This window comes from Eptesicus fuscus, chromosome 9 (genome assembly GCF_027574615.1).
Source record: "Eptesicus fuscus isolate TK198812 chromosome 9, DD_ASM_mEF_20220401, whole genome shotgun sequence".
NCBI lineage: Eukaryota > Metazoa > Chordata > Mammalia > Chiroptera > Vespertilionidae > Eptesicus > Eptesicus fuscus.
The window spans coordinates 19,994,553-20,021,877 of NC_072481.1; the positions used below are offsets into that span (position 1 = coordinate 19,994,553).

The 27,325-nt window shown below is 46.6% G+C and overlaps 1 protein-coding gene across 1 annotated transcript; it reads left to right on the forward strand.

Moving 5' to 3' along the window:
• The first annotated feature begins 5,614 nt into the window (after window positions 1-5,614).
• Window positions 5,615-25,641, forward strand: TMEM39B (transmembrane protein 39B). Its single transcript, XM_008157020.3, has 9 exons — window positions 5,615-5,744; window positions 7,375-7,501; window positions 8,296-8,515; window positions 9,086-9,169; window positions 9,483-9,637; window positions 17,921-18,257; window positions 19,213-19,400; window positions 23,359-23,479; window positions 25,342-25,641. Exons 1-9 carry the CDS (start codon window positions 5,741-5,743, stop codon window positions 25,582-25,584), a joined length of 1,479 nt encoding a protein of 492 aa, XP_008155242.3. The 5' UTR covers window positions 5,615-5,740; the 3' UTR covers window positions 25,585-25,641.
• The last annotated feature ends 1,684 nt before the right edge of the window (window positions 25,642-27,325 follow it).

Sequence of the window (27,325 nt, forward strand, 5' to 3'; positions counted from 1 at the left end):
TTTTGCTATTTAGATTCCACATATATGTGAAATCATATAGTATTTGTCTTTTTCTTTATTTCACTTAGTAACATTATCCTCTAAGTCCACCCATGCTGCAGATGGCAAGATTTAATTATTTTCAATGACTAAATAATATGCTACTGTATATCACATCATCTTTATCCATTCACCTATCAATAGACACTTAGCTTGCTTCCATATCTTGGTGCATATATCTTTTCAAATTAGTGTTTTCATTTTTGGATAAATCCCCAGAGGCTGAATTGCAGGGTTGTATGGTAGTTCTATTTTTTTAATTTTTTATTTATTTATTTTAAAATATATTTTATTGATTTTTTACAGAGAGGAAGAGAGAGGGATAGAGAGTTAGAAACATCGATGAGAATCGATCAGCTGCCTCTTGCACACCCCCTACTGGGGATGTGCCCGCAACCAAGGTACATGCCCTTGACCGGAATCGAACCCAGGACCCTTGAGTCCGCAGGCCAACGCTCTATCCACTGAGCCAAACCGGCTTCGGCTTTTTTTTATTTTTTGAAGAGCTTCCAAACTTTTCCATAGTGGCTGCTCTAATTTATATTTCCACAAGCAGTGAACAAAGGTTCCCTAAATATTCTTTTTTTAAAGAAATATTACTATTGCTGGGTGTTTGTCTTGGTTAATCCTCACTCAAGGGTATTTTTCCATTGGTTTTTTAGGGAGAGTGGAAGAGAGAGGGAAAGACAGATAGAAACATATTGATTGGTTGCCTCCTGCATGAGCCCTGACCAGGGCCCGGGCCAGGGAGAAACCTGTAACTGAGGTACATGCCCTTGACCAGATCGAACCCAGGACCCTTTGGTCCCCAGGCCGACGCTCTATCCACTGAGCTAAACAGGCTAGGGCTCCCTGAGTATTCTTGCTGCCGGAAGAAAGTGACAACAAATTCCTCCCTGCAAAGCTGGGTCAGAGCTGCAAGTGACTTTCTTCAAAGTCTTGGATTTTTTTTAAAATATATTTTATTGATTTTTTACAGAGAGGAAGAGAGAGGGATAGAGAGTTAGAAACATCGATGAGAGAGAAACATCGATCAGCTGCCTCTTGCACACACCCTACTGGGGATGTGCCCGCAACCAAGGCACATGCTCCTGACCGGAATCGAACCTGGGACCCTCCAGTCTGCAGGCCAACGCTCTATCCACTGAGCCAAACCGGTCTCGGCTGGATTTTTTTTTAAATATATTTTTATTGACTTTAGAGAGGAAGGGAGAGGGAGAGAGAGATAGAATCATCAATGATGAGAGAGAATCACTGATTGGCTGCCGCCTACATGCCCCACACTGAGGATCGAGCCCGCAACCTGGGCATGTGCCCTTGATCAGAATCGAACCTGGGACCCTTCAGTCCACAGAGAAACACTTTATCCACTGAGCCAAACCAGCTAGGGCAGTGTTGGATTTTTAAGTTACACTAGTTTGTGTGGGGATTTTTTTGTACTTCATAATATATTCATGTTTTAACAGTAATAGCTAACACTTAAATAGCACTTATGATGCACCGGGCATTGTTCTATTAAGACATTTACACAGACTACATTTTTACCATAATCTCATAAGATAGGCACTGATATTACCCTTATAGAGGAAACTGAGGTACAGAGAGGTTAAGTAATCCTAAGGTCATGCAGCTAATAAATGGAGCCAGGATTTAATTCATCTAAGTGTGGCTCAGAGAAGATGCTATGAATAACTATACTTTAATATTGAAAAACATTTTCATGAATAAAACTGACACTCCAGAAAGCAGCATTGTGTTTTGTCCTGTGGTTTCAGCATCCCCACTGTATACCATCAGAGGTCTGAAAACTACTGATACTGAGGACAGATGTGCCAGCCTTGGCCCCAGAATAACATGACCAAGAAAGAGATTCCGACTCCCGACACCCAATAATAATACAGTCCTGGCCTAGAGCCAGTGGCATTTCCTCAAAAACTCAAGACTCCTGGACGAGCCAATAGAGAGCAAGTTCATCAGGAAATGACACAGAGAAGCAAAGTGAGGGCTTTAAGGTCACTAAACAGCTGAAATGTGTGGCTGCCGATTTGGAGGAAAGAACCTAACTAGCATCCTACCTTCTTATTATTTCCCCCAGAGAGCCTGTAGGAGGCAGATGTGAAAGGACTAAGACCCTAGATGTTACTACTAGAAACCAGGATAGAAGTGTGTATTCTGGGTTATTTCAGATGCAGTTGTCAGACACCAAATATAAACTGGAGTTTTGTAATAGAAAAGTCCATAATGGCTTCAAGTACAGCTGTGTTTCCTTCATTGTCAGTTAAGCTCCTCCCAAAAGTAGCAAGATACCCACGAACAACTCTGTTTATGACCTATTTGCTTAGCCATCTCAGAAGTTAAAATTATTTCCCAATACTTCTAGCAAAGATCCTAGGGTTATGTCGCATTTGGCTGCGTTAGGCACTAACACCCCCACCACACACACACACACGCACACACACACAGCCAGTCACTGTCTGTCGCTGGAGTGGCAGAAATGGAATGCTTTGATTCAACAGGACAGGAGCATCTGCCCACACTGGAACTGCAGAGTAAAGCAGCCCCACAAAACCTCATGAACTGAGTGGTGGGAAGGGTAGTTCCCCAAAGAAAATTATAGGTTTCTTAACAGAAGAAGGAATGAATAGATGCTGGGCAGGCAAAAATCAATAGTCAACCTGTACAAGATGGGCAGGAGCCACAGATAATGGGTCACATGCAAAACAGTTAATTTGAGCAAACTCTTACCCTGGTTGTATGAATGCCCTAAAAGCAATTTGGCAAACATTTACTGAGTATTCACCATGTACAAGGTGCAGCACCTTCCACATAATAAATGCACAGCAAGACAGTCCTCTGCTGCCATCCCCAGTAAGAATTACCAGACTCAAGCTATTCCTCCCATCCTATATAATAAAAGGCTAATATGCAAATCGATTGAACAGAGGAACAACTGGTCGCTATGAGGAGCACTGACCCCCAGGGGGCAGTCGCTCAATACCAGAGCTCTGCTCAGCCAGAAGCCATGGCAGCGCTAAGGATGCCTGACTGTTGGACGTCCCCTGAGGGCTCCCGGACTGCAAGAGGGTGCAGGCTGGGCTGAGGGACCCTCCCCCCCACACACACAAGTGCATGAATTTCATGCACCGGGCCTCTAGTAGGAGTATAAGGAGCAAATTGCTATTCATCTCTCAGAAACCAGCTCTGACGTCATCTCCCAGGAAGCCTCTTGTCTACTATCCCTGTCAGAGTTAGTCACCTTCCATCCACCTCTGAACTTGATACATACTGATATTATCACACTGTACCATAATTATTGATATAATTATTGATTCTTCTCTCTGTCTCCCCAAATAATGAGTGGCATCTCTGTATCTCTAGTGCCCAGGATATATAATAGATGCTCCAAAAAGTTTATTGACCTGATTTAAAATGAGTTCCCAGGTATGGCTTGTCCTCAGGCTTCTATGGAATATTCCTGAAACTATTTAGCTTCCCTTCTCAATAGGCATTCCTTTCAAGAGTCAATTTGCCATTATCTCAATTCAACTGAATTAATACTTACTTTGAATGCCTATCATATGCCAGGTAGTATTAGGCTTTAAGGATTCAGAAATTAATGAGATACATTTCAATTGTAGTGCTCTAAAGAGGCCAGACTAGCTCTCCTACCAGAATTTCTTTAGCTGGGAAAACAAATATCTGCCCTGGTTTCTACTCTGCCTTGTGACCTGGTCATTCTCCTCCCCTCACCCCAACCCCACCATTTCCAGGCCTTTTTCCCCCAGAAGGAAAGACCTGACTTGTTGTAAAATCTGTAACAGATGTGTATGTGTGGAATTAAACTCCAGATTTCCATTTGTCTAGATTAAAAACCTTGAAGTAATCCTTGATCTTCTCTCCCACACATCTATCCATCTGTCAACAAATTCTGTTGACTTTCATTTCAAATCCAAAATCCAACCATGTCTCATCACCTCACTCAATCTGATACCAACCATTAATATCTCTTGCTAAGGTCATTGCCATATAGGTTCATGTCTGGTCTCCCTGCTTCCACCCTTGTGACCCTACAGTCTATTCTCACAGAGCAGGCCAGAGTGATTCTTTAAAAATGGAAGTTCAGCCCTGGCCAGGTAGCTCAGTTAGTTCGGATGTTGTCTGATACACCAAGACTGCGGGTTAGGTCTCAGTCAGGGCACATACAAGAATCAACCAATGAATGCATAAATAATCAGAACAATAAATAGTTGTTTCTCTCTCTCCCTTCCTCTCTCTCTCTCTAAAAAATCAATAAAAGTGGAAGTTCAAACCCTCCAATTACTCCCCATCTCATTCAGAATAAAGCTAAACAGTCCTTTATGTTTCATCCTTTCTCATATCCTGATCTCTTGTCTATTCCGTCCAAGCCACACTGGCCTCCTTGCTGTTTCTTAAACACACCATGGGTGCGTGCTTGTGCCTGAGGGCCTTTCCACTGACTTCCTCTGCCTGGAATGCCCCCTTTCTCTGGATATATGCATGACTAATTCACTCATTTCCTTCATGTGTTTGCTCAGAAGTCACCTCAGTGAAGCCTACTCTAATTGCCTTGTGTATAATTGCCACCTGCCATCCCCTTTCTTGTTTTCTCCACGGCAATCATTCCTTTCTAACATACTACCGAATTTACTCATTTAAGGTCCATCTCCCAGGACTGTAAGCTCTGAATATCAATGAAATATCTACTAATTCATAACCGCAGCCTTGGTGTATCAGACATGCTCTAACCAACTGAGCTGCCTGGCCAGGGCTGAACTTCCATTATGTGCCAAGCACTGTGCTAAGTGATGGAGCTACCAGGTGATTAACACAGCTTATAAGCCTTAGAAGGGAAGAAATCATAACAAGTGTAGCTCATTTATTGAATGCTTCCTCTGTATTAAGTGCTTGCCGTACATCACCATAATAATAATAACATTTATAAAACAGACTCTGTTCTACATGCATTATCTCATTTAACCCTCACCAAGACCTATCACATGAATATTACCAGCCTCAATGGAAAAGACAAGAAACAGGATTTCAAGACTGGGAACCGGCCGAGTCAGGGTTTGCACAGGGGGTGGCAGGGGAGTAGGGTCAGATGTGAGAAATACTTAGATCTTAGGATGGGCACGACTACGTACGTAAAAGATTAGACGTGGTGCCGAGGGAAACGGGAAATAACTCCCAGGTTTGGCTGGAGTGGACCAAAGAGCCATAAGGCCGAAGAGAAAGGTGACAGCCCAATTTGGAAGGTGTTGAGTTTGAGGAGCCTGTGAGCCACTCAAGGATGCAGTCCATCTCCGGCAGGAACTGAGACGGGAGGCGGGTTCCGGCCCCCGCCCTGGGGCCTGAGAGATGCTGGGAGAAGGCACGCACTGAGGAGCAGGACGTGGGTTTCCCTGCCTCTCGGGTTTCTTTAGCAGCAGCTGCAGGAAGGGCGTGGGGGGACGGCGAGACAAAGACCCCACAGGCCCCGCCTCTGTCCAGACGGCCCCTTTAAGAAGCGCGCCCCCAGCCTCTAGCCCGGCCTTGTATGCAAATACAGCGGCGAGGCGGGAGCGCGCGGCCGATACCCGGGACCGGGCTGCGGCGGTTAGTCCTCTCCCGGCCGCCGTCGCCTCCGACATATTGCCCGCAGGAGCTGCGGCGGCGAAGCAGAGCGCGCCGGGGGGAGGAGATGGGTGAGCAGAGCGGGCCCGGCTCGGCCCGGGGACGGGCGGCGCGGAGATTGGGATGGCCAGGCTGCTAATGGCTCCCCACGCGGACAGGATCCCGGCAAGGGGCGGGGGAGGGGATTCGGGCGCAGAGGGACCCCGCCCCCTCCTGTCGCTTTGCGGGGTGGGGCCTCTTGTGGGGGCGGGGCAGCTGGGTGGGGGGCGGGGCTTCTCAAATGCGGGGTGGGGTCTTGTGGAGGATTGGGCTCTGGTGAGGATGGGCTAGGCGTGGGCGGGGCCTTGGTCTAGGGGCGGGGCCTTAGGACTGGGGGTACTGGGGCGGGGGCTTCCTTCTGGGCTGTGGGGGCTTTCTACTGGAAGCGGTGGGGCGGGGAGGAGACCTAGACGGAGGGAACCCCATTCTGGAGCGGGGCTTCTGGGTAGACGCAGCTTTTATTGGCTCGTGGGCGGGTTTTCTGGGCTGACGATTGTGTGTAGGCGGGACTTCTGGGCTGAGGGTGCTTGTGTGGGTGCAGAGCTTCCAAAGAGAGGAGACTAGGTATGGGCAGAGCTTTTGGGGTGAAGGTATTTGTGTGGGACTTTCTAAGCCGAGTATAATAGTGTGTGAACAGAGCTTCTGGGCTGGTGGAGGGGCAGAGTTCAAGGACAAGGGCTTTGTAGAGACTTGTGGGAAAAGCTTTCAAACTGAGGAACTAGGGCAAAAGGTGTGTGTTGTGTAAGCTGCTGTGTTGCCCTGAAGGGATATAAACAAGGCTATAACCTTGACTAGAACTGGGGTGGTGCTCATAAGCAGGATGGAGCCTGGGAACTTGGGCTAGACTGCTAAGGTTCGAGAAATAGATTGTGGGTCCAAGTTTGGGTCCACAAACACACCATTCTCCCAAAGCCACATCCTTGGCCCTGTGCTCAGGCCCTGGGTCTCGACCATAAGACACCAGGATGCCCCTTGAGCTGGATCTCAGGCACTGGAGGAAAAAACGTCAAGACTGCCCAGAATTGTAAGCCTATAGAAACTGGGCAGTATCTGAATGGACCAGCATACACCAGAGCTAAGAGCACAGGACCCAGACCCCAAACTGCCTGTGACACAGTATAAACTCAGTTTCCTAATCTATGGAAAACCTACCTTGCTGGTTTCATCACTCATCAATATATACTTACTGGGCATTTACTTAATGCTGGGCACTGTGGAAGGGGGAGGGGATACAATGGAAAAAGAGATAAATATGGTGACCTCACTGACCTTCCATACTAGTGGGTAAGACAGACAATAAATATGTTAACAGCTGAATAAGAAAAATTCCAAGAGTGAATTGTTGTGGGGGTGGGAATGAATTATGAAGCAGATACTTCCAAAATGGCAATCAGGGAAGGGCTCTCCAAACAGAGGATACAGCAAGTACAAGAGGTAGCAATAAGCTTGGTTTGCTTAAGGAGAGAGAGGCCAGGATGGCTGAAGCATGGGGGCAGGCAGAGAATGGTAGACGAGGTTGAAGAGGTAGGCAGGAGCCAGATCATAGGTCTTTGTGATTAAATGGTGAAGTGAGACAGCAGGTAAACTGGTAACCAGTATCATTGCTGTTATCCTTGATATATGCCCTTTGGCTTGAGGATTTACCTTATTTGAGTCCCACAGGAGGACGAAGAGGTCCCAACAGGACATCCTACTGTCGTAATCCGCTGTGTGAGCCAGGGTCCTCCGGGGGCTCTGGTGGGGGCCACACTTCCAGTGCATCAGTCACCAGTGTCCGTTCCCGAACCAGGTAAACTGCCTTTCTGTGTCTCGCCCCTCACTGTGGGCTCACAGGGATAGTAAGGACGAAGCTGTCCCTGACTGAGCTCTAGGATGTGATACCCCAGATGCCAGAAGGGGGCTCAGAAGGCAGCAGAAAAGACCCAGAGCATGGTCATTTGTACAGCTGCAGTGGGACATCCTCTATAATCCTATATAATAAAAGGCTAATATGCAAATCAACCGAATCGGGGAACGACCGGTCGTTATGACGCGCACTGACCACCAGGGGACAGACACTCAACACAGGAGCTGCCCCTGGTGGTCAGTGCACTCCCACAGGGGGAGCGCCTCTCAGCCAAAAGCCCTGAGGCGGGCAGTCGGACATCCCCTGAGAGCTCCCAGACTGTGAGAGGGTGCAGGCCAGGCTGAGGGGACCTCCCTCCCACCCCCCAGCCGAGTGCACACATTTCATGCACCAGGCCTCTAGTAGTGTAATAAATCCAAAGGCCTGGATTCTAGTTACAGTTCTGCTGCTGATTTGCTGGTGACTTGGACAAGTTATCTCCCCTCTTTGGGCCTCCTATTTTCCTCGTCTGTAAAATGGACCTAATAAATTTTTCCTTCCTGGGGAATGTTGGGAGGCCTGAACAAGAGTAGGGATAGGAAAAGGCTCTGTCAACCCCTATGTCTGACATGTAGGATAAGGACTCCATTCCAGCCAGGAACTGCTTTTCTGACCTTACCCCACCATCCTGTGCCTCAGAAGCCCTTCTTGGTAGGGTTCTCAGGTCAGCTCCTCATGTTTTCCCTTCCTGTCCCCAGGAGCAGTTCTGGGACGGGCCTCTCCAGCCCCCCACTGGCCACCCAGACAGTCGTTCCCCTACAACACTGCAAGATCCCGGAGCTGCCGGTTCAAGCCAGCATTCTGTTTGAGTTGCAGCTCTTCTTCTGCCAGCTCATAGCCCTCTTCGTTCACTACATCAATATCTACAAGACAGTGTGGTGGTACCCACCTTCCCACCCGCCCTCCCACACCTCCCTGGTAGGTGTCCAGCTGGGACCATCCGTGCATGTGTGTGTGTGATATGTTTGGTTTCAGTTTAGCACAGCTTACCTAGCACCCTGTAGGCTTGGCCTCATGCTGGGCAAGGGAAGTGTAGAAAGAACAGGAAACTGGTGATTCCTGAATACTCACCCCTAATGTGCCCAACACCACACTAGGCATTGTAAAGGTAGAGATGAATCTGACAGATTTTGCCTAAAGGAACACAGTCTTAAGTCCTGTGGGGGAGATGACCCATAGACATCTGTGAGTGTTTGAAGGAGTGGAAGGATCTCCATGCAGAACGAGAGGTTCAGGGACAGGGGTAGGGGTGATTAGGGCAAGAGGGCTCACACACCACTCTCTTATCTCCAGGGACGTTCCCACTTCCCTCCTCTGGGTCCTGTTCTACTCTAGGTAATTTCCTGTCCTGACTCAGCTGGAGGCCTATGAAGGTCAGAGAGTGGGGATAGTCCCTATGGAAAGGACTGGGCAGGGGGAGGTGGATATAAGAATAGACTGTATATGGGCAGGGGGCCCACGTGACCCCCAGGCCTCTGCCCCTGACAGAATTTCCACCTGATCGACTTCAACTTGCTGATGGTGACCACCATCGTACTGGGCCGCCGCTTCATTGGGTCCATCGTGAAGGAGGTGATTGGGTCCTAGAGGCTGGGGACTTTGGGACTCCCTTTCCCCTGCGGGTGCCAGGGTGATACGTGGAGCCCTTCAATCCTGAGGCCTTTCCTTGGGGCTCCCTTTGGACTTGGTTGAAGAACATTACTCACATCCCTTTGGCTGTTGGAGTTTACTGGATGTTGAGGAGGGCTCACCTTGCCAGGTTCTGCCCAAGCTGCTGCCCCATGTTTCCCTGGGTGGGATCACAGGCCGTGCTGGGAGGGATTTGGGCACAGCCTCTGTGGCCTTCATCCAAGGCCCCATCCCGTCCTATCTCACCCTGACCCAGGCTTCTCAGAGGGGGAAGGTCTCCCTCTTTCGCTCCATCCTGCTGTTCCTCACCCGTTTCACCGTTCTCACGGCAACAGGCTGGAGTCTGTGCCGCTCCCTCATCCACCTCTTCAGGACCTACTCCTTCCTGAACCTCCTGTTCCTCTGCTATCCGTGAGTACCCCTCATTCACCCCTCACTGCCTAACACCTGGCTCTTGACCTTTGTCCTGAGTGTAGCTGGGTCAGCAGGCCCCCACACCTGGAAGACTCCCAGGCAAGGCAGCAACGATGTTCTCTCACATTGTCAGGCAATATCTCCCTGAGATCAGAGTGATTGGCCTTCTTTCGCAGGAGCAGAAACTGAGATGGCATAATTTACCCAAGGTGCCACCAAGGCAGAGGTCAGAATAGGACTCAAATCTGAGTGTATATCCCAAAGGGAGGTTCCTGAGGGAAGTGCATGTACTTTGTCTCCTCTCTCCCTTTCCTCTCTCTCTAGTTCTCTCTCTGTCTCTCTCTCTGTCTCTGTCTCTGTATATATCAGTGTTTATGTAAGCCAGGGGTCCTCAAACTTTTTAAACGGGGCCAGTTCACTGTCCCTCAGACCGTTGGAGGGCCAGACTATAGTTTAAAAAAAAACACTATGAACAAATTCCTATGCACACTGCTAAGTCGGCTGCTAAGCAGGACAGGCAGTGGCGGCAAAAACACCCGGCGGGCTGGATAAATGTCCTCGGCGGGCCGCTTGTGGCCCGCGGGCCGTAGTTTGAGGTCCCCTGATAAGCTCTTGGTGCCTCCCGTAGGTCTGTGTGCATGCAAGCACCTGTGTGTATGCATGTTTCCTGTGGGTGTCTATGCATGAAGCATGTGTGTGTGTGTGTGTGTGTGTGTGTGTGTGTGTGTGTGTGTGTGTATACTGTATATGTGCACATGCATGTGTATATGTCTGTCTTTGTCTGTTTTGGTCACTCTCCCTCTATCTTGCCAGAACCGAAATTGTTGAAGATGGAGAGATAGTGTCTGAGAGGAGCCCAGGACTGCCCCTCTCTGGCCTAGAATTGGGGAGGGCTTTGGCAAGGTGTCTACTCTGGCTGTTCCTGGGGCAGGCTCCTGGCTGCCTCGGCATTAACAGTTATTTCTCAACCCCTGAGCTTTCTGGTTCGTGGGCTTCTCCAGGTTGGACCAGCCCTGTTCCCTGGGAAGCTTCATAGCTGGACACTTCCCCTCTCTACTCTGGTTAACCAAAAGGGCCCCCATGGGAGGAGCCCCATCACTATTGCTTCAGTTAAATCTAGTTTATAATTAGAAGAGTGACACATGTCATATACAAACATAAACTTTATAGAAGCTTTTAACATAGAAAATGAAAGTCCACATAATCTCAGTCCCCCAGAAAACCATTATTTACTGCAAGCATGTCAAACTCGAGTTTTTTGTGTGTGTTAGAACACATGTACTTTTGTTTGTTTTTGTTTGTTGGTTGGTTTTTTTACACACATATACTTTTTTAAAAACAAAAATGGGATTGTACTATGCATGATGTTGTAAAATTGATTACTTTTTCCACATAATCATATAACTTGGATATTTTTTCATGGCAATACATAGGATCTACCTCACTTTTTTTAATGGCCTGATAGCATTCTATTGTATAGATTTTTCACAATTTGTTTTGTCTTCTATTAGTAGATTTTTTACTTATTTCTAGCTTCTCCCTACGTAATGAGGCAGGGAACATTCTTTTGCATACATCTTTGCACACTTGTTTAGTATTTTTGTACAACAGATTCGCAGAAGTAGAATTACTGCATCAAAAATTATGTCCATTTTTTAAAAATTGACTTGAGAGAGAAAGGAAGGGAGAGGGAGAAAGAGAGAGAGAAAAAACATTGATGTGAGAGAGAAACATTGATAGGTTGCCTCACCTGGACCCGGAACCAAACCCACAGCCTGGGCTTTGCCCTGACCGGGAATCGAACCGGGACCCTTCGGTGCAAGCAACGACACTCAACCAGTTGAGTCACACCAGCTTTGATAGCTATTAGCAATTGACCCTCCAAAATGGTTGTATTGATTAAAATTTTCAACAATCGCCTAAATTTGACCCTTTCTAGTTATTCTCCAGTGAGTCCATTCTCCTTGGATACAGACATCATCCAATGTTTATATCTTGAATTATTTTTTTACAAACATAATACATGTACCTCATAAAAAAATCAAATACAGTAGGCTAAAAGCTTATAATGAAAAATAGCCTCCAACTCCACCCCCCAGAGTAGTCCCACTTCTCAAAAGCAACCTCTGTCACTGTTTCTGGTGTTAAATGTTTTTCAGGTTACCGCCATAATTTTAGTTTCTTTATACCTTTATTAACTCTTTTTAAAAATTTATTGAAATTATAGTTGGGATAATAGGCTTATATAGTTCAAATTCAGCAGGTATAAATACTGCATACTCACTGCAGCACATACCAGAGTTGTGGGTTTGATCCCCAGCAGGGGTCATGCAGGAGGCAGCCGATGGATGTTTCTCTCTCCTTTCTCTCTCTAAAATTAATAAAAACAAAAATTCAACAGATATAAAAAAAAATGAATGAAAACGTCTCCCCTTGACTCCCTTTTCCCAGCTATACAGTTTCCCTCCCCAGAGGTAGCCACCAATATTTCTGGTTTCTTGTATATCCTAGAAATAAATATCCTTTGCATATACAAGCATACCACACACTCATATATGCACATGCATACAGGTGCACATGCAATAACAAAATATTTACCTTTCCATCCCTACTGTTTCCAGTGTTTGATAAGTTATTATTTTTAGTTTCCTATTGGTCATCATTTTCAGTAATATGAGAATGCCTGTCTTTTTTATTCCATCAACAGTAGTCAGTATCTTAATTCCTTTTATGTAAAAGAAGAATATTAGGAACTCTGCCATTCCATTTTTTCTCCCCTCTTCATCTTCTCTAATAAGTAGACTTGATGTTGTAAATATGAAAATATCACTTAGTATAGGGCCAAGTAGTATGCATAGATGACATTCCTTCTCTATAGTTAACTGAGTTATAATCTTGAGCCTCTTAAAAAAAAGAATGTTCTAGTGTCTAGGTCAAATGGTTTCTCTTTTCTTACATTCCAGCAAATGCTTAAAATCATTATCATAGTTTAGTTTGCTTCGTATTTAGATTGTAACTTTCTTATACAGCTTTTTTTTTTCATCTTGGAGTTTCTAATTGCCTTTTTTTTTCTTGTTGACAAAAGAATGATGGGCCTTCAACATATCCTCAAGTTTATCCAGCCTCTCAGTCATGCTACCTGTTGCCTGGAGTTCATTTTCCCCCCAAAAGACATCCCTCCTGGAGCTCTCCATCCTCCGGCTCCAGTCTGGAGTGGTTGCTCTTTAGGCCTGATGTCAGCTCTCAGCCTGGGACTTCCCTACGCTGCCCTCCTGGGTTGGATCCACTGTTTCCTGGATCCCATGTCTTCCTCTTTCTTGGTTTTTCTCCCTTATTTTGCTGGAATGCATAATCAGGTAATTTTCTTAACAATGGGTACATGGGAGTTATGTACATTCTGAGTCCTTGCATGTCTAAAATTGTCTTTATTCTGCCCTCCTATTTGATTGATGATTCGGCTAAATGTAGATTTCTAAATTCATACTCTCAGAATTTTGAAGATATTGATTCATTGTCTCTAGTATCCCATGTTTCTAAAGAGAAGACTAATACCAGTTTGATTCCAGTTATTTGTAGATGACTTGTTTTTTTCTTTCTGAAGGCTTTTAGGGATATTCTGTTTAACTTTTGATTATTTGAAATTTCACAAGGGTGTGTCTGGTATGGAACTTTTCTCATTCATCTTATCAGTACTCTAGGATTTTTTTTTTACCACGAGATTTAGGTATTCAGCTCAAGGAAATTTTCTTCTATTATTTTTTGATAATATCTTTCCTTTCATGTTTCCTATTCTCTCTGGGACTTCAGTTCATCATATGGTAGACCTCATAGATTGGTTATCTGTTCCTCTTATATTTTCTCATCTCTCTCCCTTTCTCTCTCTCCCTTCCTTCAGTCTTTCTCTCTGTGTGTCTCTCTTCACTTTCCCTTAGGGAGATTTCCTCAACTATATCGTCCAGCTTTTTTATTGAGAATTTTTTCAGCAATCATATTTTTAATATCTAAGACCTCTTTCTTATTTTGATTATTCTTTTTCATGGCATTTCTGTTCTTGTTTTTAAAATCTCTTATGTGCCCTCAATTTTGTCTTTCTTCCTGGGTCAGTTTTTCTATTAAATGCTGCTAGTTTTCTAAATATAGTTGGTTTCTTTGGTTGTCTATTTCTACTTAAGAACAAAGAACCTGGTAGCCTGGAGTGCATTTTCTCTCCCTCTGCCATTGTATATGAGAATAGGAGATTTGACTGGAAGTTCTGAGTACATGGGCAGGGCAAACTTCGCTTTTGGATGTTTGAGTAAGTTACTCGTTGTCAGGCTGTGGCCCCCATTGGCCAGAAAAAGGGGGTTAGGTGTTACTCTAGGATGCCCAGAATGAGGACCTCAGTTCTCAAACACTTTGTTCAAGTTCTTTACAGAAAAATCCTTCAGGGTGCATTGTGTGAGGTGTGTAAGAGAATAAAGGGACTGATCCTTATTCATAAATACAGATCTTTGTTTAGTCCCATTTGTTCAGCCCTGGTTCTTACTTCTATCCTCTATCAAATGTGCTCACATCAAGTCAGAGTCTTTCTTGGATCACTCTAGGCCAGTGATGGCGAACCTATGACACGCGTGTCATCACTGACACACGTAGCCATTTCTGATGACGCGGCCGCTGAGGCAGCCGCATGCCGAGGATGAAACATTTGCTGCTCCTGAGGATGAAACATTTGCGAAATAATGTTTTTTCCTCAAAGTGACACACTACCCGAGTTATGCTCAGTTTTTTGGCGAAGTTTGACACACCAAGCTCAAAAGGTTGCCCATCACTGCTCTAGGCAGAGAAGCTCCTACCCCCAGTCCAGCCCTCTCATGGCATATCCTAGAACTGTGCCATCCAGTTTAGTAGTTTCTAGCCACCTATTGTTATTGAACATTGAAATTGGCTAATTTGAATTGAGATGTGCTGTAAGTGTAAAATATACACCGGATTCTGAAGACTTAGTACAAAAAAAGAAAGTAAGACATATTCATAATAATGATTATATGTTGCAATGATAATATTTTGCATATATTGAGTTAAATAAAATAGAGTATTAAAATTAATTTTATCTGTTTTTTAATGTGGCTAATAGATATTTTTAATCTTTATTGTTGACAGTATTACAGATGTCCCCTTTTTGCCCCCATTGACCTCTTCTAGCCTGCCCCCTAGAGAAATTTAAATAACATGTGTGACTCTCATATTTCTATTAGACAGTTCTGCTCTAGACAATGGCTTCCTTCCTCATCTGTCAACATGTTTCCGTCCGCTTTCTAAATTTGTCAAAATCACTTGGGTACTCCTCCCATTTGTTTTGCTGATATGGATTTACTTCCTACCATCATGTCTTAGGTGGAAAGGATGGGAGGGAATCTGCCATCTTTCATGTGAAGCTGCTTCTAACTTGTGACCTGTCAGAGCAGTCACTTGCTGTTACCATGTAATTTAATTGATCTGTAGTTCTTCTTAGAGGCAAAATCAGGGAGATTTTAAGTATTTGCTCTTAAGTTTGACTCTGAATCCCTTGTATATTCATGTAAGTGCCCACCTCCTTATCCCCACAGGGTATCCTGAAGAGTGTTTTGGGAATCCCATTTCAGTCTTCTTTCCTGTCTCATAGAATCACTGGCCTATTTCTTTTTCTAACAAACTTATATTGATATATTCTGAGGCAGGCACCATGCTGGGGGTTGTTGCAAAAATTAAGAGCGCACTTATGAAAACACTAGCATAATGCCTGGTTGAACATAGGGAATCAATATAAGCTATGTAACTTAAGGCAAGTTAAGGATACTGAGGCTTGCCCTGACCGGTTTGGCTCAGTGGATAGAGCGTCGGCCTGGGGACTGAGGGGTCCTGGGTTCAATTCCGTTCAAGGGCATGTGCCTTGGTTGCAGGCACATCCCCAGTAGGGGGTGTGCAGAAGGCAGCTGATTGATGTTTCTCTCTCATCGATGTTTCTTACTCTCTATCCCTCTCCCTTCCTCTCTGTAAAAATCAATAAAATATATATATTTTTAAAAAGGATACTGAGGCTCATAGAGATTAAGTAACTTGCCCTAAATAATAGCATTAGTAAGTGGCAGAGCTGGAATTTTAATACTGGCCTATTTGACCCCAGAGGTTATGTTCTCAACCAAATTCTCTAAGTTATCTTACTTAATCTTAACCCAGGGAAAATGGTAGCATCCCCATTTTATTTTATCTATCTATCTATCTATCTATCTATCTATCTATATCTATCTATATCTATCTAATCTATATATATATATATATATAAAAGCCTAAGTGACCAAATGACCGGTTGCTATGATGCACACTGACCACCAGGGGCAGACACTCAACGCAGGAGCTGCCCCCTGGTGGTCAGTGTGCTCCCACAGCAGGAGTGCCGCTCAGCTGACGGACCCAGTCCGGGCAGCCCACCAGCCCAGTGGCAGCCACTCACTCCCTCAGTAGTCCTGCAGATCCAATATCCGGAGAACGGGCCGGGCACTGATAGACTGGCCAGCGCTGCCTGCACGATCCCACCGGCCTCCTGGAAGTCAGCTTCAGGAACCATGGCCACTTCCCCTCCCTAGACGTTCCGCAAGGAAGAAATGATATAAAAAGGGCCACCAGGTGGCTCCCGACAACCAGCGCAAACGTCAGTGGGATGGATCTGGATCCCTGGCTGCAAGGGTGTCCCACCGCCTGCCCAGGAGGGCCAATTGCATCCTGCCCCCCCACACACACACTCCCCTCAGGATGGGCGCCAGATGCAGAGCTCCCAGCTGGCAAGGGCTGCTGCCGTGGCAGAGCCTCTCCCAGTCAGGACTGACTGGGCGCGAACCCGCAGTAGGCGCAGCGGGGCCGTGATGAGTGGGAGCAGCAGTGAGCATTGGACTCTCAGTTTCAGCCCAATCCCCGCAGGCCATGCCGAGGGACCCCACCCGTGCATGAATTCGTGCACCGGGCCTCTAGTTTTTTAATATAATAAATACTCATAGTATTTATTGATCTCAGAGAGAGAGAGAGAAACATTAATGATGAGAATCTTTGATCAGCTGCCTCCTGCATACCTCCTACTGGGGATCAAGCCTGAAGCCCAGGCATGTGCCCTGACTGGGAATGGAACCGTGACCTCCTGTTTCATGGGTCGACACCCATTGAGCCACACCGGCTGGGCAGCATCCCCATTTTATGTAGCAGAAAGCAAAAACCCAAAGAAGCACATTGCCCAAGGACACTCATTTCCCTTGGAACCTCAGAAAACAGGAAATTACTGTTGATAAGAAAATGTAGCGTGCTCATTGACCCTGACTTCTGGGGGCAGCCCAGGAACCCTTCTGGGTCTGGGTCTGGGTCTGGGTCTGAGGACCTGGGGAAACTGAGAGGGCCCAAGCTAAAAAAAGAAATGCTTGTAAAGAGCACCTACTATGATGTTCCATGTACTGTGCTAGGCATTTACCCACTTTTTATAACTATATGCCCTTCTTGGCTATGGGTTCGTCTAGTTTTCTCTTCAGGTGATAGGAGCCAGACACTCAAAACACCCCTTGACTAATTAGCTCCAGCCATAACCTAAGAGTACTGCTCAGAGGAAGAGATTTGTACTTTTTCAAGGGCCCATTTCAGTGTATAGCACATAATAGATGCACAAATATTGTTCCTGCCCTGCCCTAAGAGCTGTCTAACATATGTACTCAGGAACTTACACCTCTGTGCCGTGTACATTTAAAATAAATTACTCATAGTATTTATTATCTGTCCAGATCTTTAGTACCAGACTGTCCTGGGATAAATCCCAGCTCTATTACTTCCTTACTAATTGTGAACTTGGGGTATCCACATTACCTCTCTGAGCCACAGCTTCTTCATCTGAAAGGGCACAAAACAACGGGACCGAATGCACAGTGTTCTTAGGAGGAAAAAAGAAGCGAATGCACGTAAAGGACTTAAGACCGTGTCTGGAGCATAGGTGGTGCCCAGTTACTGGGGCTGTTAGGAATACTGTTCATTGTCAATAGACTGTCAGGGCAGGGACTCGTCTCTTGCTTCCTGCTATATCCCTGATACTCAGCACACACTCAATGCTAATACATGTGTTGAATGACTGATCATTGGATGGGAGGATGGATGTTAGAAGGACGAGTAAATTCCCCCTTCAGAAAAGTCAAGAGAGCTAAGGCCCAGGGAGGAAAGAAGGACTCTCAGTGGCTGAGGGTTGGGATCCTGGCCCACGGGCAGGCCTGTCCTCACCACTGTCTTCCCCAGCAGGTTTGGGATGTACATTCCGTTCCTGCAGCTGAACTGTGACATCCGCAAGACAAATCTCTTCAGCCACATGGCTTCCATGGGTCCCCGGGAGGCTGTCAGTGGCCTGGCACGGAGCCGGGACTACCTGCTGACTCTGCGGGAGACGTGGAAACAGCACACGCGGCAGCTGTATGGCCCAGACTCCATGCCCACCCATGCCTGCTGCCTATCACCCAGCCTCATCCGCAGCGAGGTGGAGTTCCTCAAGATGGACTTCAACTGGCGCATGAAGGAAGTGCTGGTCAGCTCCATGCTGAGTGCCTATTATGTGGCCTTTGTGCCTGTCTGGTTCGTGAAGGTGTGTAGCTCAACCCAGGGAGGTAAAGGGCCTGCCCAGGACCTCACCCTGCTGCCTGCCCCCCCGGAGACCTCCTGCTTACACAAATAGCAGCACTGTTTTTTATGAGATTCTGTATGTTCTCTCAAGGGCTAGAGTGACTGCTGCCTCTATTTTTAGAGTGGAAAGAACCAGGCTCATTGAAAGGAAGTGCTCTGCACAGGGTCACCGAGCCAATGAGGAGGACATGCATTGTTGTTCATAATACTTGGTAACAAAGAGCAGTGACTTGTATTTTAATTTGGCTGTTTTGGTACAGGCATGTCACAATGTCCTGCTTTATCATTAAATCGGAAAGCAGGATTCATCCAGATCTGAGTGACAGCAAAAGCCTGTGCTCGCTCTCTAGTTTGTGTGGCCTTCTGGGAAAGTATTTTCCCAGCTGACTGTAGGCTTGAAACATGTATCCAAGGATGGACTATACTGAATAATTTGAGGTCGAGGTTGTAAAGTCCATTGAGCACCTACAATGTGATAGAGCTTTCATGGGCATTATAGTCCTCCAAATGCCTCTCAAAGGTGGTTGGTGGTTACTCTTATCTTCATTTAACAGATGAGGAAACGAGCATAGAGCAGTGAAATGACTTGCCCAAGGTAGCACAGTTAATAAGCAGCAGAGCCAAGATTTGAACGCATATGTTCATTGGACTCCAGAGTCTGTGCCCGGACTTGGGAGCCTGTGCTCTGGCTCAGAGTGGTGGGCAGTGGGAGCAGTTTTTCTTTGTAAAAGACTAAGTAGTGGGCACTGGGTCTAAGCCCATGATTAAGCCTTCTTTGTTAGGTGTTGGATCCTTGGTTTCACATCACCCTGAGTTCTTTCCAGGTTTGATCTTTAAGGTACATAGAATCAGGGAAGGGGGAAGGAGTGAGGACATTATGGGCATCCCAGGCCTTTCCCACCTCTTCCTGCCCCCAGAACACACATTACTATGACAAGCGCTGGTCCTGCGAGCTCTTCCTTCTGGTGTCCATCAGCACCTCAGTGATCCTCATGCAGCACCTGCTGCCTGCCAGCTACTGCGACCTACTGCACAAGGCCGCTGCCCACCTTGGCTGCTGGCAGAAAGTGGACCCAGCGCTGTGCTCCAACGTGCTGCAGCACCCGTGAGTTGCCCTACCCTTCTCGGCCCAACCCTAACCCTCCTGGTCAGTGTCTGGAGTCACTCACCTCTTTGCTCATCAACGCATTCATTCAGTCAGCAAAAGGTTATTGAGCATGTCTTGTTTGCTAGAACTGGTGACCAGAGTGGGGTATGCAGGGCCCAAGATGGACATGTTCCCTGTCCTTAGGTGACTTGTAGTGTACTAGAGATGGGAGGGGGGCAGACAGTAAATTCATGGACTCGTGGACTTTCTCATTCACTGACTATTATTTAATCACCCATTGACTGATTTGCTCATGCATTCATTCCTCGCTTCACTCCCTCTATCAACTGCTTACTCATCCATTCAGTCATTAGGTCACCTACTCTTTCAGCAGACATCTATTTCTACCTAATCCATACCAGGCTTGGTGCTATATATTGGACAAAGAAGCTTGGCTTTGACCCATAGGCAAAGGAGGGCTATAAAGGGTTTTGAGTAGTGGAGGGACCAGTTCCAAGGTGTATCTTAGAGACATCAAACTGATAACAAGATATGGTGTTATGTTAGCTGATGGTGAATCTTGGACAGGGAAGAAAAAACAGGAAGGAAATTATTGAAACGAGATCCTTGAGGAGTTCAGTCTGTTGGGGGTGATAGCTGTGTACATAAATAGGATGAGTGACGTGAAAGAGGCCCAGTTCTCGGATATTATTGCACCCAGAACAGAGGCAGAAGTTACCCTGCTTGGGAACCCTGAGGTGCTAGGCTGTCTTCCCCCAGCCTGGCTCATTCTTCATGGCGCCTAGCATTTCTACAGCCTTTCACCACAGTGCGTTTCACCCAGGTTATACGGATTTTCCTGCCTGTTTGCCCCAATAGACTGAAAGCTTCTCAAGGCGGAGGCCACTTCTGTATCACATCTGAGTCATGGGCCAAGCACAAGGCCTGGCAGAGAAGAGGCCACTAGGACAGGTTTGTAGAGGTAGGCCCATCTAGAAGCAGAGATGCAAAGGGAGGCCACAGAGAGCAAGCCTCCTGGTGTTGGCCCTCTGTGCCAGTCAGGGCCCTTCTCAGCCTCTGTCCAGGTGGTCCAGGAAAGGGGATGGGCATTGCCAAATGGGCCAAAAGGGGGCTCTGAAGGGAGGGAGGAACAGAAAGATAGAACATAGCAGAATATGAGAATAAACCTGTCTGTAGCTCACCACAATCTGCAGATAACATCCAGGCTCTTTCACATGGCTTCCCAGCTGATGAGCTGGGTCCTGCCAGCTTTTTCTACCTTATCTCTTACCATGCCCCAACTCATACTCCGCTCTAGCCCGACCAAACCTCTTCAAATCCTTAAACTCTGTATGCATTTTTATATCTAGGTTTTTGCACATGCTGCATGTTTTGCCTGCAACATCCTTCCCGACTTTCTCTTCCTGATTAGTTCCTGTCCATTCTTTAGCACTTGACTTCCTCCAGAAATACTTTCCTGTCCATCCAAGTGCTCCCCTATGCTCCTACAATCCCATAATACCATGATCATTACACCTAGCACTTTCTGCTCTGTTTGCTTAGTGACTTACCTGTCATTCCAGGACTAAAGCTCCTGGAGATCAGGGTCCTTACCTATCAAGCTCTCAGCCATCTCTCATTCCTAGCTGAGTGCCTGGCTTACACTAGGTCCACAGTAAATTTTTTGTGTATAGTCCTTTATTTTTTTTTTTAAATTAAACATTTTATTGACTTGAGAGAAGAAGGAAGAGGGAGGGAGAGAGATAGAAACATCAATGATGAGAGAGAATCATTAATTGGCTGCCTCCTGCACGCCCCACACTGGAGACCGAGCCTGCAACCCCGACATGTGCCCCAACCAGGAAGTGAACTGTGACCTCCTGGTTCATAGGTTGTCGCTCAACCACTGTACCATACTGGCTGGGTAGTCTTTTTTTTTTTTTTTTTAATATATTTTTATTGATTTCAGAAAGGAAGGGAGAAGGAGAGAGAGATAGAAACATCAATGATAAGAGAGAAGCAGGAAGGTGATGTCATAACAAGAGAGCTATTTTTAGGTATTTCCCAAATCCAAAGGAAGACAATGCACACATGCAGAACAAGGACAGCCATGCCAACATAGATCAGCTGCCTCCTGCCCGCCCCCTACTCGGGATCGAGCCTGCAACCCGGGCATGTGCCCTGACCGGGAATTGAACCATGATCTCCTGTTTCATATGTCAATGCTCAACCTCTGAGCAGAGCTATACTCTTTTTTTTTTTTTTTAAGGTAAAATTTATACACAATTAAATGTATAAATCTTTTAAGATTTTTAAAATTTATTTTAAGAGAGAAAAGGAGAGGGAGGGAAGGAGAGAGAGAGAGAAACATCTATGTGAGTGCAAAACATCAGTCGGCTGCCTCCTGCATGCCCTCCACCAGGGATTGAGTCCCCAACCTGGGCAAGTGCGCTGACTGGGAATCAAACCAACCTTTCAGTGCATGGGATGCTGCCCACCCAACTGAGCCACACCAGCCAGAGCTGAAAAGTATAAATCTTAAAATGTATAATTCTTTGAGTTTTGATAAAGGTATGTACACCCATGTAATCTAGCCTCCATCAAGATACAGAACATTTCCAGCCCCTCAGAAAATTTCCTCGTGATCCTTCCCAATGACCACCCCAACTATCTTTTCACTTTCTTTCACCATAGGTTTGTTTTCTGTTCTGCAACTTCATATAAATGAAATCTTGAGTCCAGATTCTTTAATTCAACATATTGTCTGTGAGATTACTTTGTGTTATCGCATGTAACACAATAACTTTTTTTAAATGAATGAATCAACAAGGCAGGAGCATGAGATTGAGCTTCTTGCAGACAGTGATTCTCAGTCCTCTAGCCCCGCACCCTTGGAGTTCCTGAGAGATCTCACAGAACATCGGAAGAAAGCTCACTGGTTCCACCACCTCATTCACAGGGTCACTGGGGCCTCTATGTGCCAGCCCTTGTGGCATGCTTCGAGGACAGAGGTGCATTGGACACTATCCCTTCCCTAAGGTCTCCCAATCTATGAGAGATCCAGAGAAATAAATAAGTGACAAAACATGGGGAAAAGTAGACCCGTAGACGGGGTTTGGGGGAGCGTTAAGGGATGCTGAATTCTATGAGGAGTTGGAGGAAGGCTTTCTGGAGGACTCTGGGTTTTAAGATGACAAAGAGCCTTGGCTGGTGTGGCTCAGTTGGTTGTCGCACCATCCTATACACCAGAAGGTGGCAGGTTTGATTCCGGTCAGGGCACATGCCCAGGTTGCAGGTTCAGTCCCCAGTTGGGGCATGTGCAGGAAGCAACTGATCAGTGTTTCCCCCTCTCTCACTCCCTTCCTCCCTCCTGCTCCCCTCCCTTTTTCTCTCTGAAATCAATTAAAACTTTAAAAAAGATGACAAAGAGCTTGCCAAAAGGATAAGGCAACAGGAAGGGCAGTCCAATTGGAAGGGGCAACTTGTACAGAGACATGGAGCAGTAAGGTATGCTGGAGGAACTAGAAACTGAGCTGTATGGTGGCAAGCATGGAAGGCCATGCAGGGCCTCAGAGGACTTGACCCAAGAGCATTGGACAGCCTTCAGAGGGTTTTGAGCAGAAAACAGGCTCAGTTTGGTATTTTAAAAGACCACTTAGGCAACTTGTGATGGACCAATTGGAGGCTACAGGTAAGACCAGATGAAGAAGATTCACCTAGAGAGGGGAAAAGATTTTCTTGACACTCCCTCGGACGTTAACATCAGCCCTAGACCTTGCGACTGCCAGTACAGTGAATTTCTCATGGTTCTCACCCCATTTTACAGAGGAGACAACTGACACCCAGAAAGGGGAAGTCACTGTGCTAAGTCAGAAATGAGAGTAGAGCCCTGGCGGTTTCTGCTCATGCCCAGTCTCTGGGACCCCCTTTTGTGGGTGAGCTGGGCATAAAGGGCATTGTTGGGCTATGCCTCCAGGTGGACTGAAGAATGCATGTGGCCGCAGGGTGTGCTGGTGAAGCACAGCAAGAACGTCTACAAAGCAGTGGGTCACTACAATGTGGCCATCCCCTCTGATGTCTCCCACTTCCGGTTCCACGTGAGTCTCTTCCCCTGGGATGGAGGGTTGGGGCCTGATCTAGAGGGCAGGGGGATCAGAGGGGCAGGAAGGTGATATCATAACAAGAGAGTTATTTTTAGGTATTTCCCAAATCCAAAGGAAGACAATGCACACATGCAGAACAAGGACAGCCATGCCAACTAGCACTTCATAACTGCAGCTCGCTTGGTAGCAGATCATTGAAATACTGGGTGGAGGTGGGAAAGACGGTACAATAAAAGGAAGGGTTCTTAGTGATGAAAATAATAACTATCATCATTCCTATTGTGTGCCAGGCACTGGTAAGCACTTCCCATGCACCCTTCCATCAGTCTTTACCAGAATTTGTGTGTATGGGAGAAATGCCAGGGCTCTCCCCATTTTCAGATACTAAAATCAGCTTAGAGAGTTTAAGTTGTTCAAGGGTGCCTTCCTGGGAAACTTGAAAAGTGGAAGTAATGACACTATGGAAAAGGGCTGTTCAAAATCATCTAGGCTAGTGGTCTCCATTTTATTTATTTATTTTGCTATCAAAATCCTTGTCCAATACAGTCACAGACTGAAGTCCAATGTATAGGACCTCATGGCACTGCTCTGTTTGCAAGGGTTGGAACTCCTTTCACTCCCACTCACCGCTGCTAAAGTCCCTAAAATAACCTCCTCGGAACCTGGTGCCCTAAGGACACAGTCTGAGAAATCATTGATCTGGGTAATCTCTTCGTTTCACTGTAGAGAAACCTAAGGCCCAGACAGGAAGGGACTTGCCCAAGGTCCCAGAAGCCTCTCAGGTTCCAGAGCTGAACCTGGCATACTGGTCTCTTGGACTCCCATTTCCTGCTACTTCTCCTATCCTGTAAGCAGCTCTTGAGGTTTAGGTACCTTGCCTCTTGCAGAATCTGGATCCCTAGACATTGATCACTCTTGAATTGATCAGAAATTTTTTCCTACACTCTACCTTGCCTGGTAAACAGCAGGTAAGGGTGAGGTGTCACCATGTCCCCTGGAAGCTTCTGGCCTAGCTGGCAAATGCTATACATGAAGTAATTGGTGACTCAGGCTGTAGAGTCTATAATTCTGCCTATATAATAAAAGCCTAATATGCTGAGTATCCGGTCGTCTGGTCGGCCATTCAACCAACCAAAGCGTAATATGCTAATGATATGCTAAGGCCGCTTAACTGCTTGCTATGACATGCACTGACCACCAGGGGGCAGACAGTAAACCAGTTGACCAGTTGCTAAGATGTGCACTGACCACCAGGGGGGCAGACGTTCTGACCGGTAGGTTAGCTTGCTTCTGGGGTCCGGCCGATTGGGACTGAGCAAGACGGGCCAGACACGCCCTGGAGCCCTCCCTCGGTCCCTCGCTGGCTGGCCAACCTCCCACATCCCTCCCTGGACCGATCATGCACTGGTGGGGTCCCTCTGCCTGGCCTGCGACCTCTTGCAATCCAGGACCCTTCAGGGGATGTCAGAGAACCAGTTTCATCCCAACCTGCAGTCCAGGCCGAATTCCTGCACCAGGCCTCTAATATGTCATAAGATTCTAATTGGTTCAGGTCTTACAGTACCCAGGAAGATCACATATAAAATCTGGTCTGATTTTAGACCAGAAAAAGTTTGAGAGAGCAACCAAGACCTCTCAAGAAAAGCTTCCTGGAGAAAGAAGTTGAATAGGATCTTAAACAACATTACGTGGGAGCAGTAGTCTTGACAGAAGGAACCCCACAAGCAAAGGCAGAGAGGCTGTAAAGTCAGTGCCCAACCGCCTGAAGTTTTCCTTCCCAGCCCACTCTGCATGGGGCCCCAAGAGGCAGGTGTCCAGAGAGTACTTTGCGGTCCATCCTCCTCTTTCCTGGGCAGTTCTTTTTCAGCAAACCTCTGCGGATCCTCAACATCCTCCTGCTGCTGGAGGGTGCTGTCATTGTCTACCAGCTGTACTCCTTAATGTCTTCTGAAAAGTGGCACCAGACCATCTCACTGGCGCTCATCCTCTTCAGCAACTACTACGCCTTCTTCAAGCTGCTGCGGGACCGCCTGGTACTGGGCAAGGCCTACTCGTACTCGGCCAACCCCCAGAGGGACCTGGACCACCGGTTCTCCTGAGCCCCAGGGCAAGCCCAGGGACGGCATCCAGGCTTCAGCCAGGGGATCCCTGGGAAGGGGCTGTTGGGGAGGGAGGGATGGGGGGAAAAATCCCAAAAACTGACAAAAAAAAATCCACCAGAGCTTTGTATTTTTGTTACATACTGTTTCTTTCTTTGATAATTGATATGATTATGAGGAAAAAAAAGTCCTATTTTTATACTCCTAATAAGCTTGTGTCCTGAGTTTCTTTCCCTTCTTACCTGTCAGGCAGAGTGCAGTGGTGTGTGATTCTGGGCCAGGAAACCCCACGTGTGTCTTCTGGGGCCTGTGGGCTCTGCCTTCTCCAGTGGAGGGGAGATGAGACACCAGAGGTCATGGTAGCAATGAAAACTGCTGCTAACTGAATGCTCACTGTGTACCAGATGCTGCTTTATGTGTATTACAGGCCTTGTCTTAATCCAACCTTTATGACAACCTTAGGAGGTGGGTGCTGTCACTCTAGTCTATAGATGAAGAATGAGAGCTATAGTGACTTGCCCAAGGTAACACAGCTAGGATAGAGCTGGGCCAAAAAAACCTCCAAAATATGACACCACTATCCTAGCAGAATGTGATGTCCTGATTCAGCATGCAGTCGTGGCGACCCTGTTCTATGCCAGGTGTTGGAGATGGTGAGGATGCCAAGACACAGAAACAAGTCATACTACACTGGGACGGTTTTAACAGTTACAAGGTACACAGTAGCATAGAGGAAAGAATGTTTACTGTTCTCTGGACTTCTTGGAGGATTGGATAGCCTGAGTTGCATCAGCTACTTCCTAGGTGGACAAGAGGGCAAAGGCACTTGAAGCAGAGAAAAGGGCATGTGCGATAGCACAGATTAGGAATATCCTGGTGTATTTGGGGAGGGTAACCAGGATGTGGTTCCTTAGAGCAGGAAAGATAAGGAAAGTGGGGTGGGGGTGGGATGGAGCTAAAAAGGTATGGAGGGCCTGGCTCAGGGAGGATCAATGGCTCTAGACAAGAGTTTCTGAGCAAGGCCAAGTGCTAGAGTGGAAACATAAAGTGGCTTGGAGAGCCACCTGGTTCCTATGGGGCACATAACTCGGGCTGGGAGGAGAGACAGTCATAGCTGCACATCTAGTCTGCCTGTGTTCCCTGAGCCCTTTTGGCCACAGGATATGCAGATGAGTCCACACAGGTATATGGCAGAGAGACACTTGCTACAAATGTTTTTGGTGCCTTTGTTGATGCAGGCATTGTACTAGGCACTGAGACAGCTACAAATATGAAGATACAACATAAGAATGCCCAAAGCTATAGAAAAAATTTTTTTAGTTACATAGCATTTGCTTTATTTCATTTATGTTGAGAGTTGTGTGTTTTTTAAAATATATTTTTATTGATTTCAGAGAGGAAGGGTGAGGGAAAGAGAAACATCAATGATGAGAGAATCATTGATTGGCTGCCTCTTGCACACCCCTACTGGGGATCCAGTCCGCAACCTGGGCATGTGCCCTTGATATAATTGAACCCAGGACCCTTCAGTCCATAGGCTGACCCTCTATCCTCTGAGCCAAACCAGCTAGGGCTTGAGAGTTTTTATAAGAGTTTATGTGAGGCCTCATGGCCCTCCTCCGGGTCCTGCGCCACCTGCAGTTTCCAGGGTTTGTTGGCTACTTTGTCCTGTGGAGTTGGGTGGGCACAGCCACAGCTAAGTTGTAGCAGGTTGGGGTTCCAGCCCCACCTATAGGAGTGA

What these genes read in the sequence shown, in the direction of transcription:
- TMEM39B (XM_008157020.3), top strand. An exon ending in AGTGTCCGTTCCCGAACCAG is followed by an intron (nt 7,502 to 8,295) that starts GTAAACTGCCTT and finishes TCCTGTCCCCAG; the next exon opens with GAGCAGTTCTGGGACGGGCC. An exon ending in TCTCCCACTTCCGGTTCCAC is followed by an intron (nt 23,480 to 25,341) that starts GTGAGTCTCTTC and finishes TTTCCTGGGCAG; the next exon opens with TTCTTTTTCAGCAAACCTCT.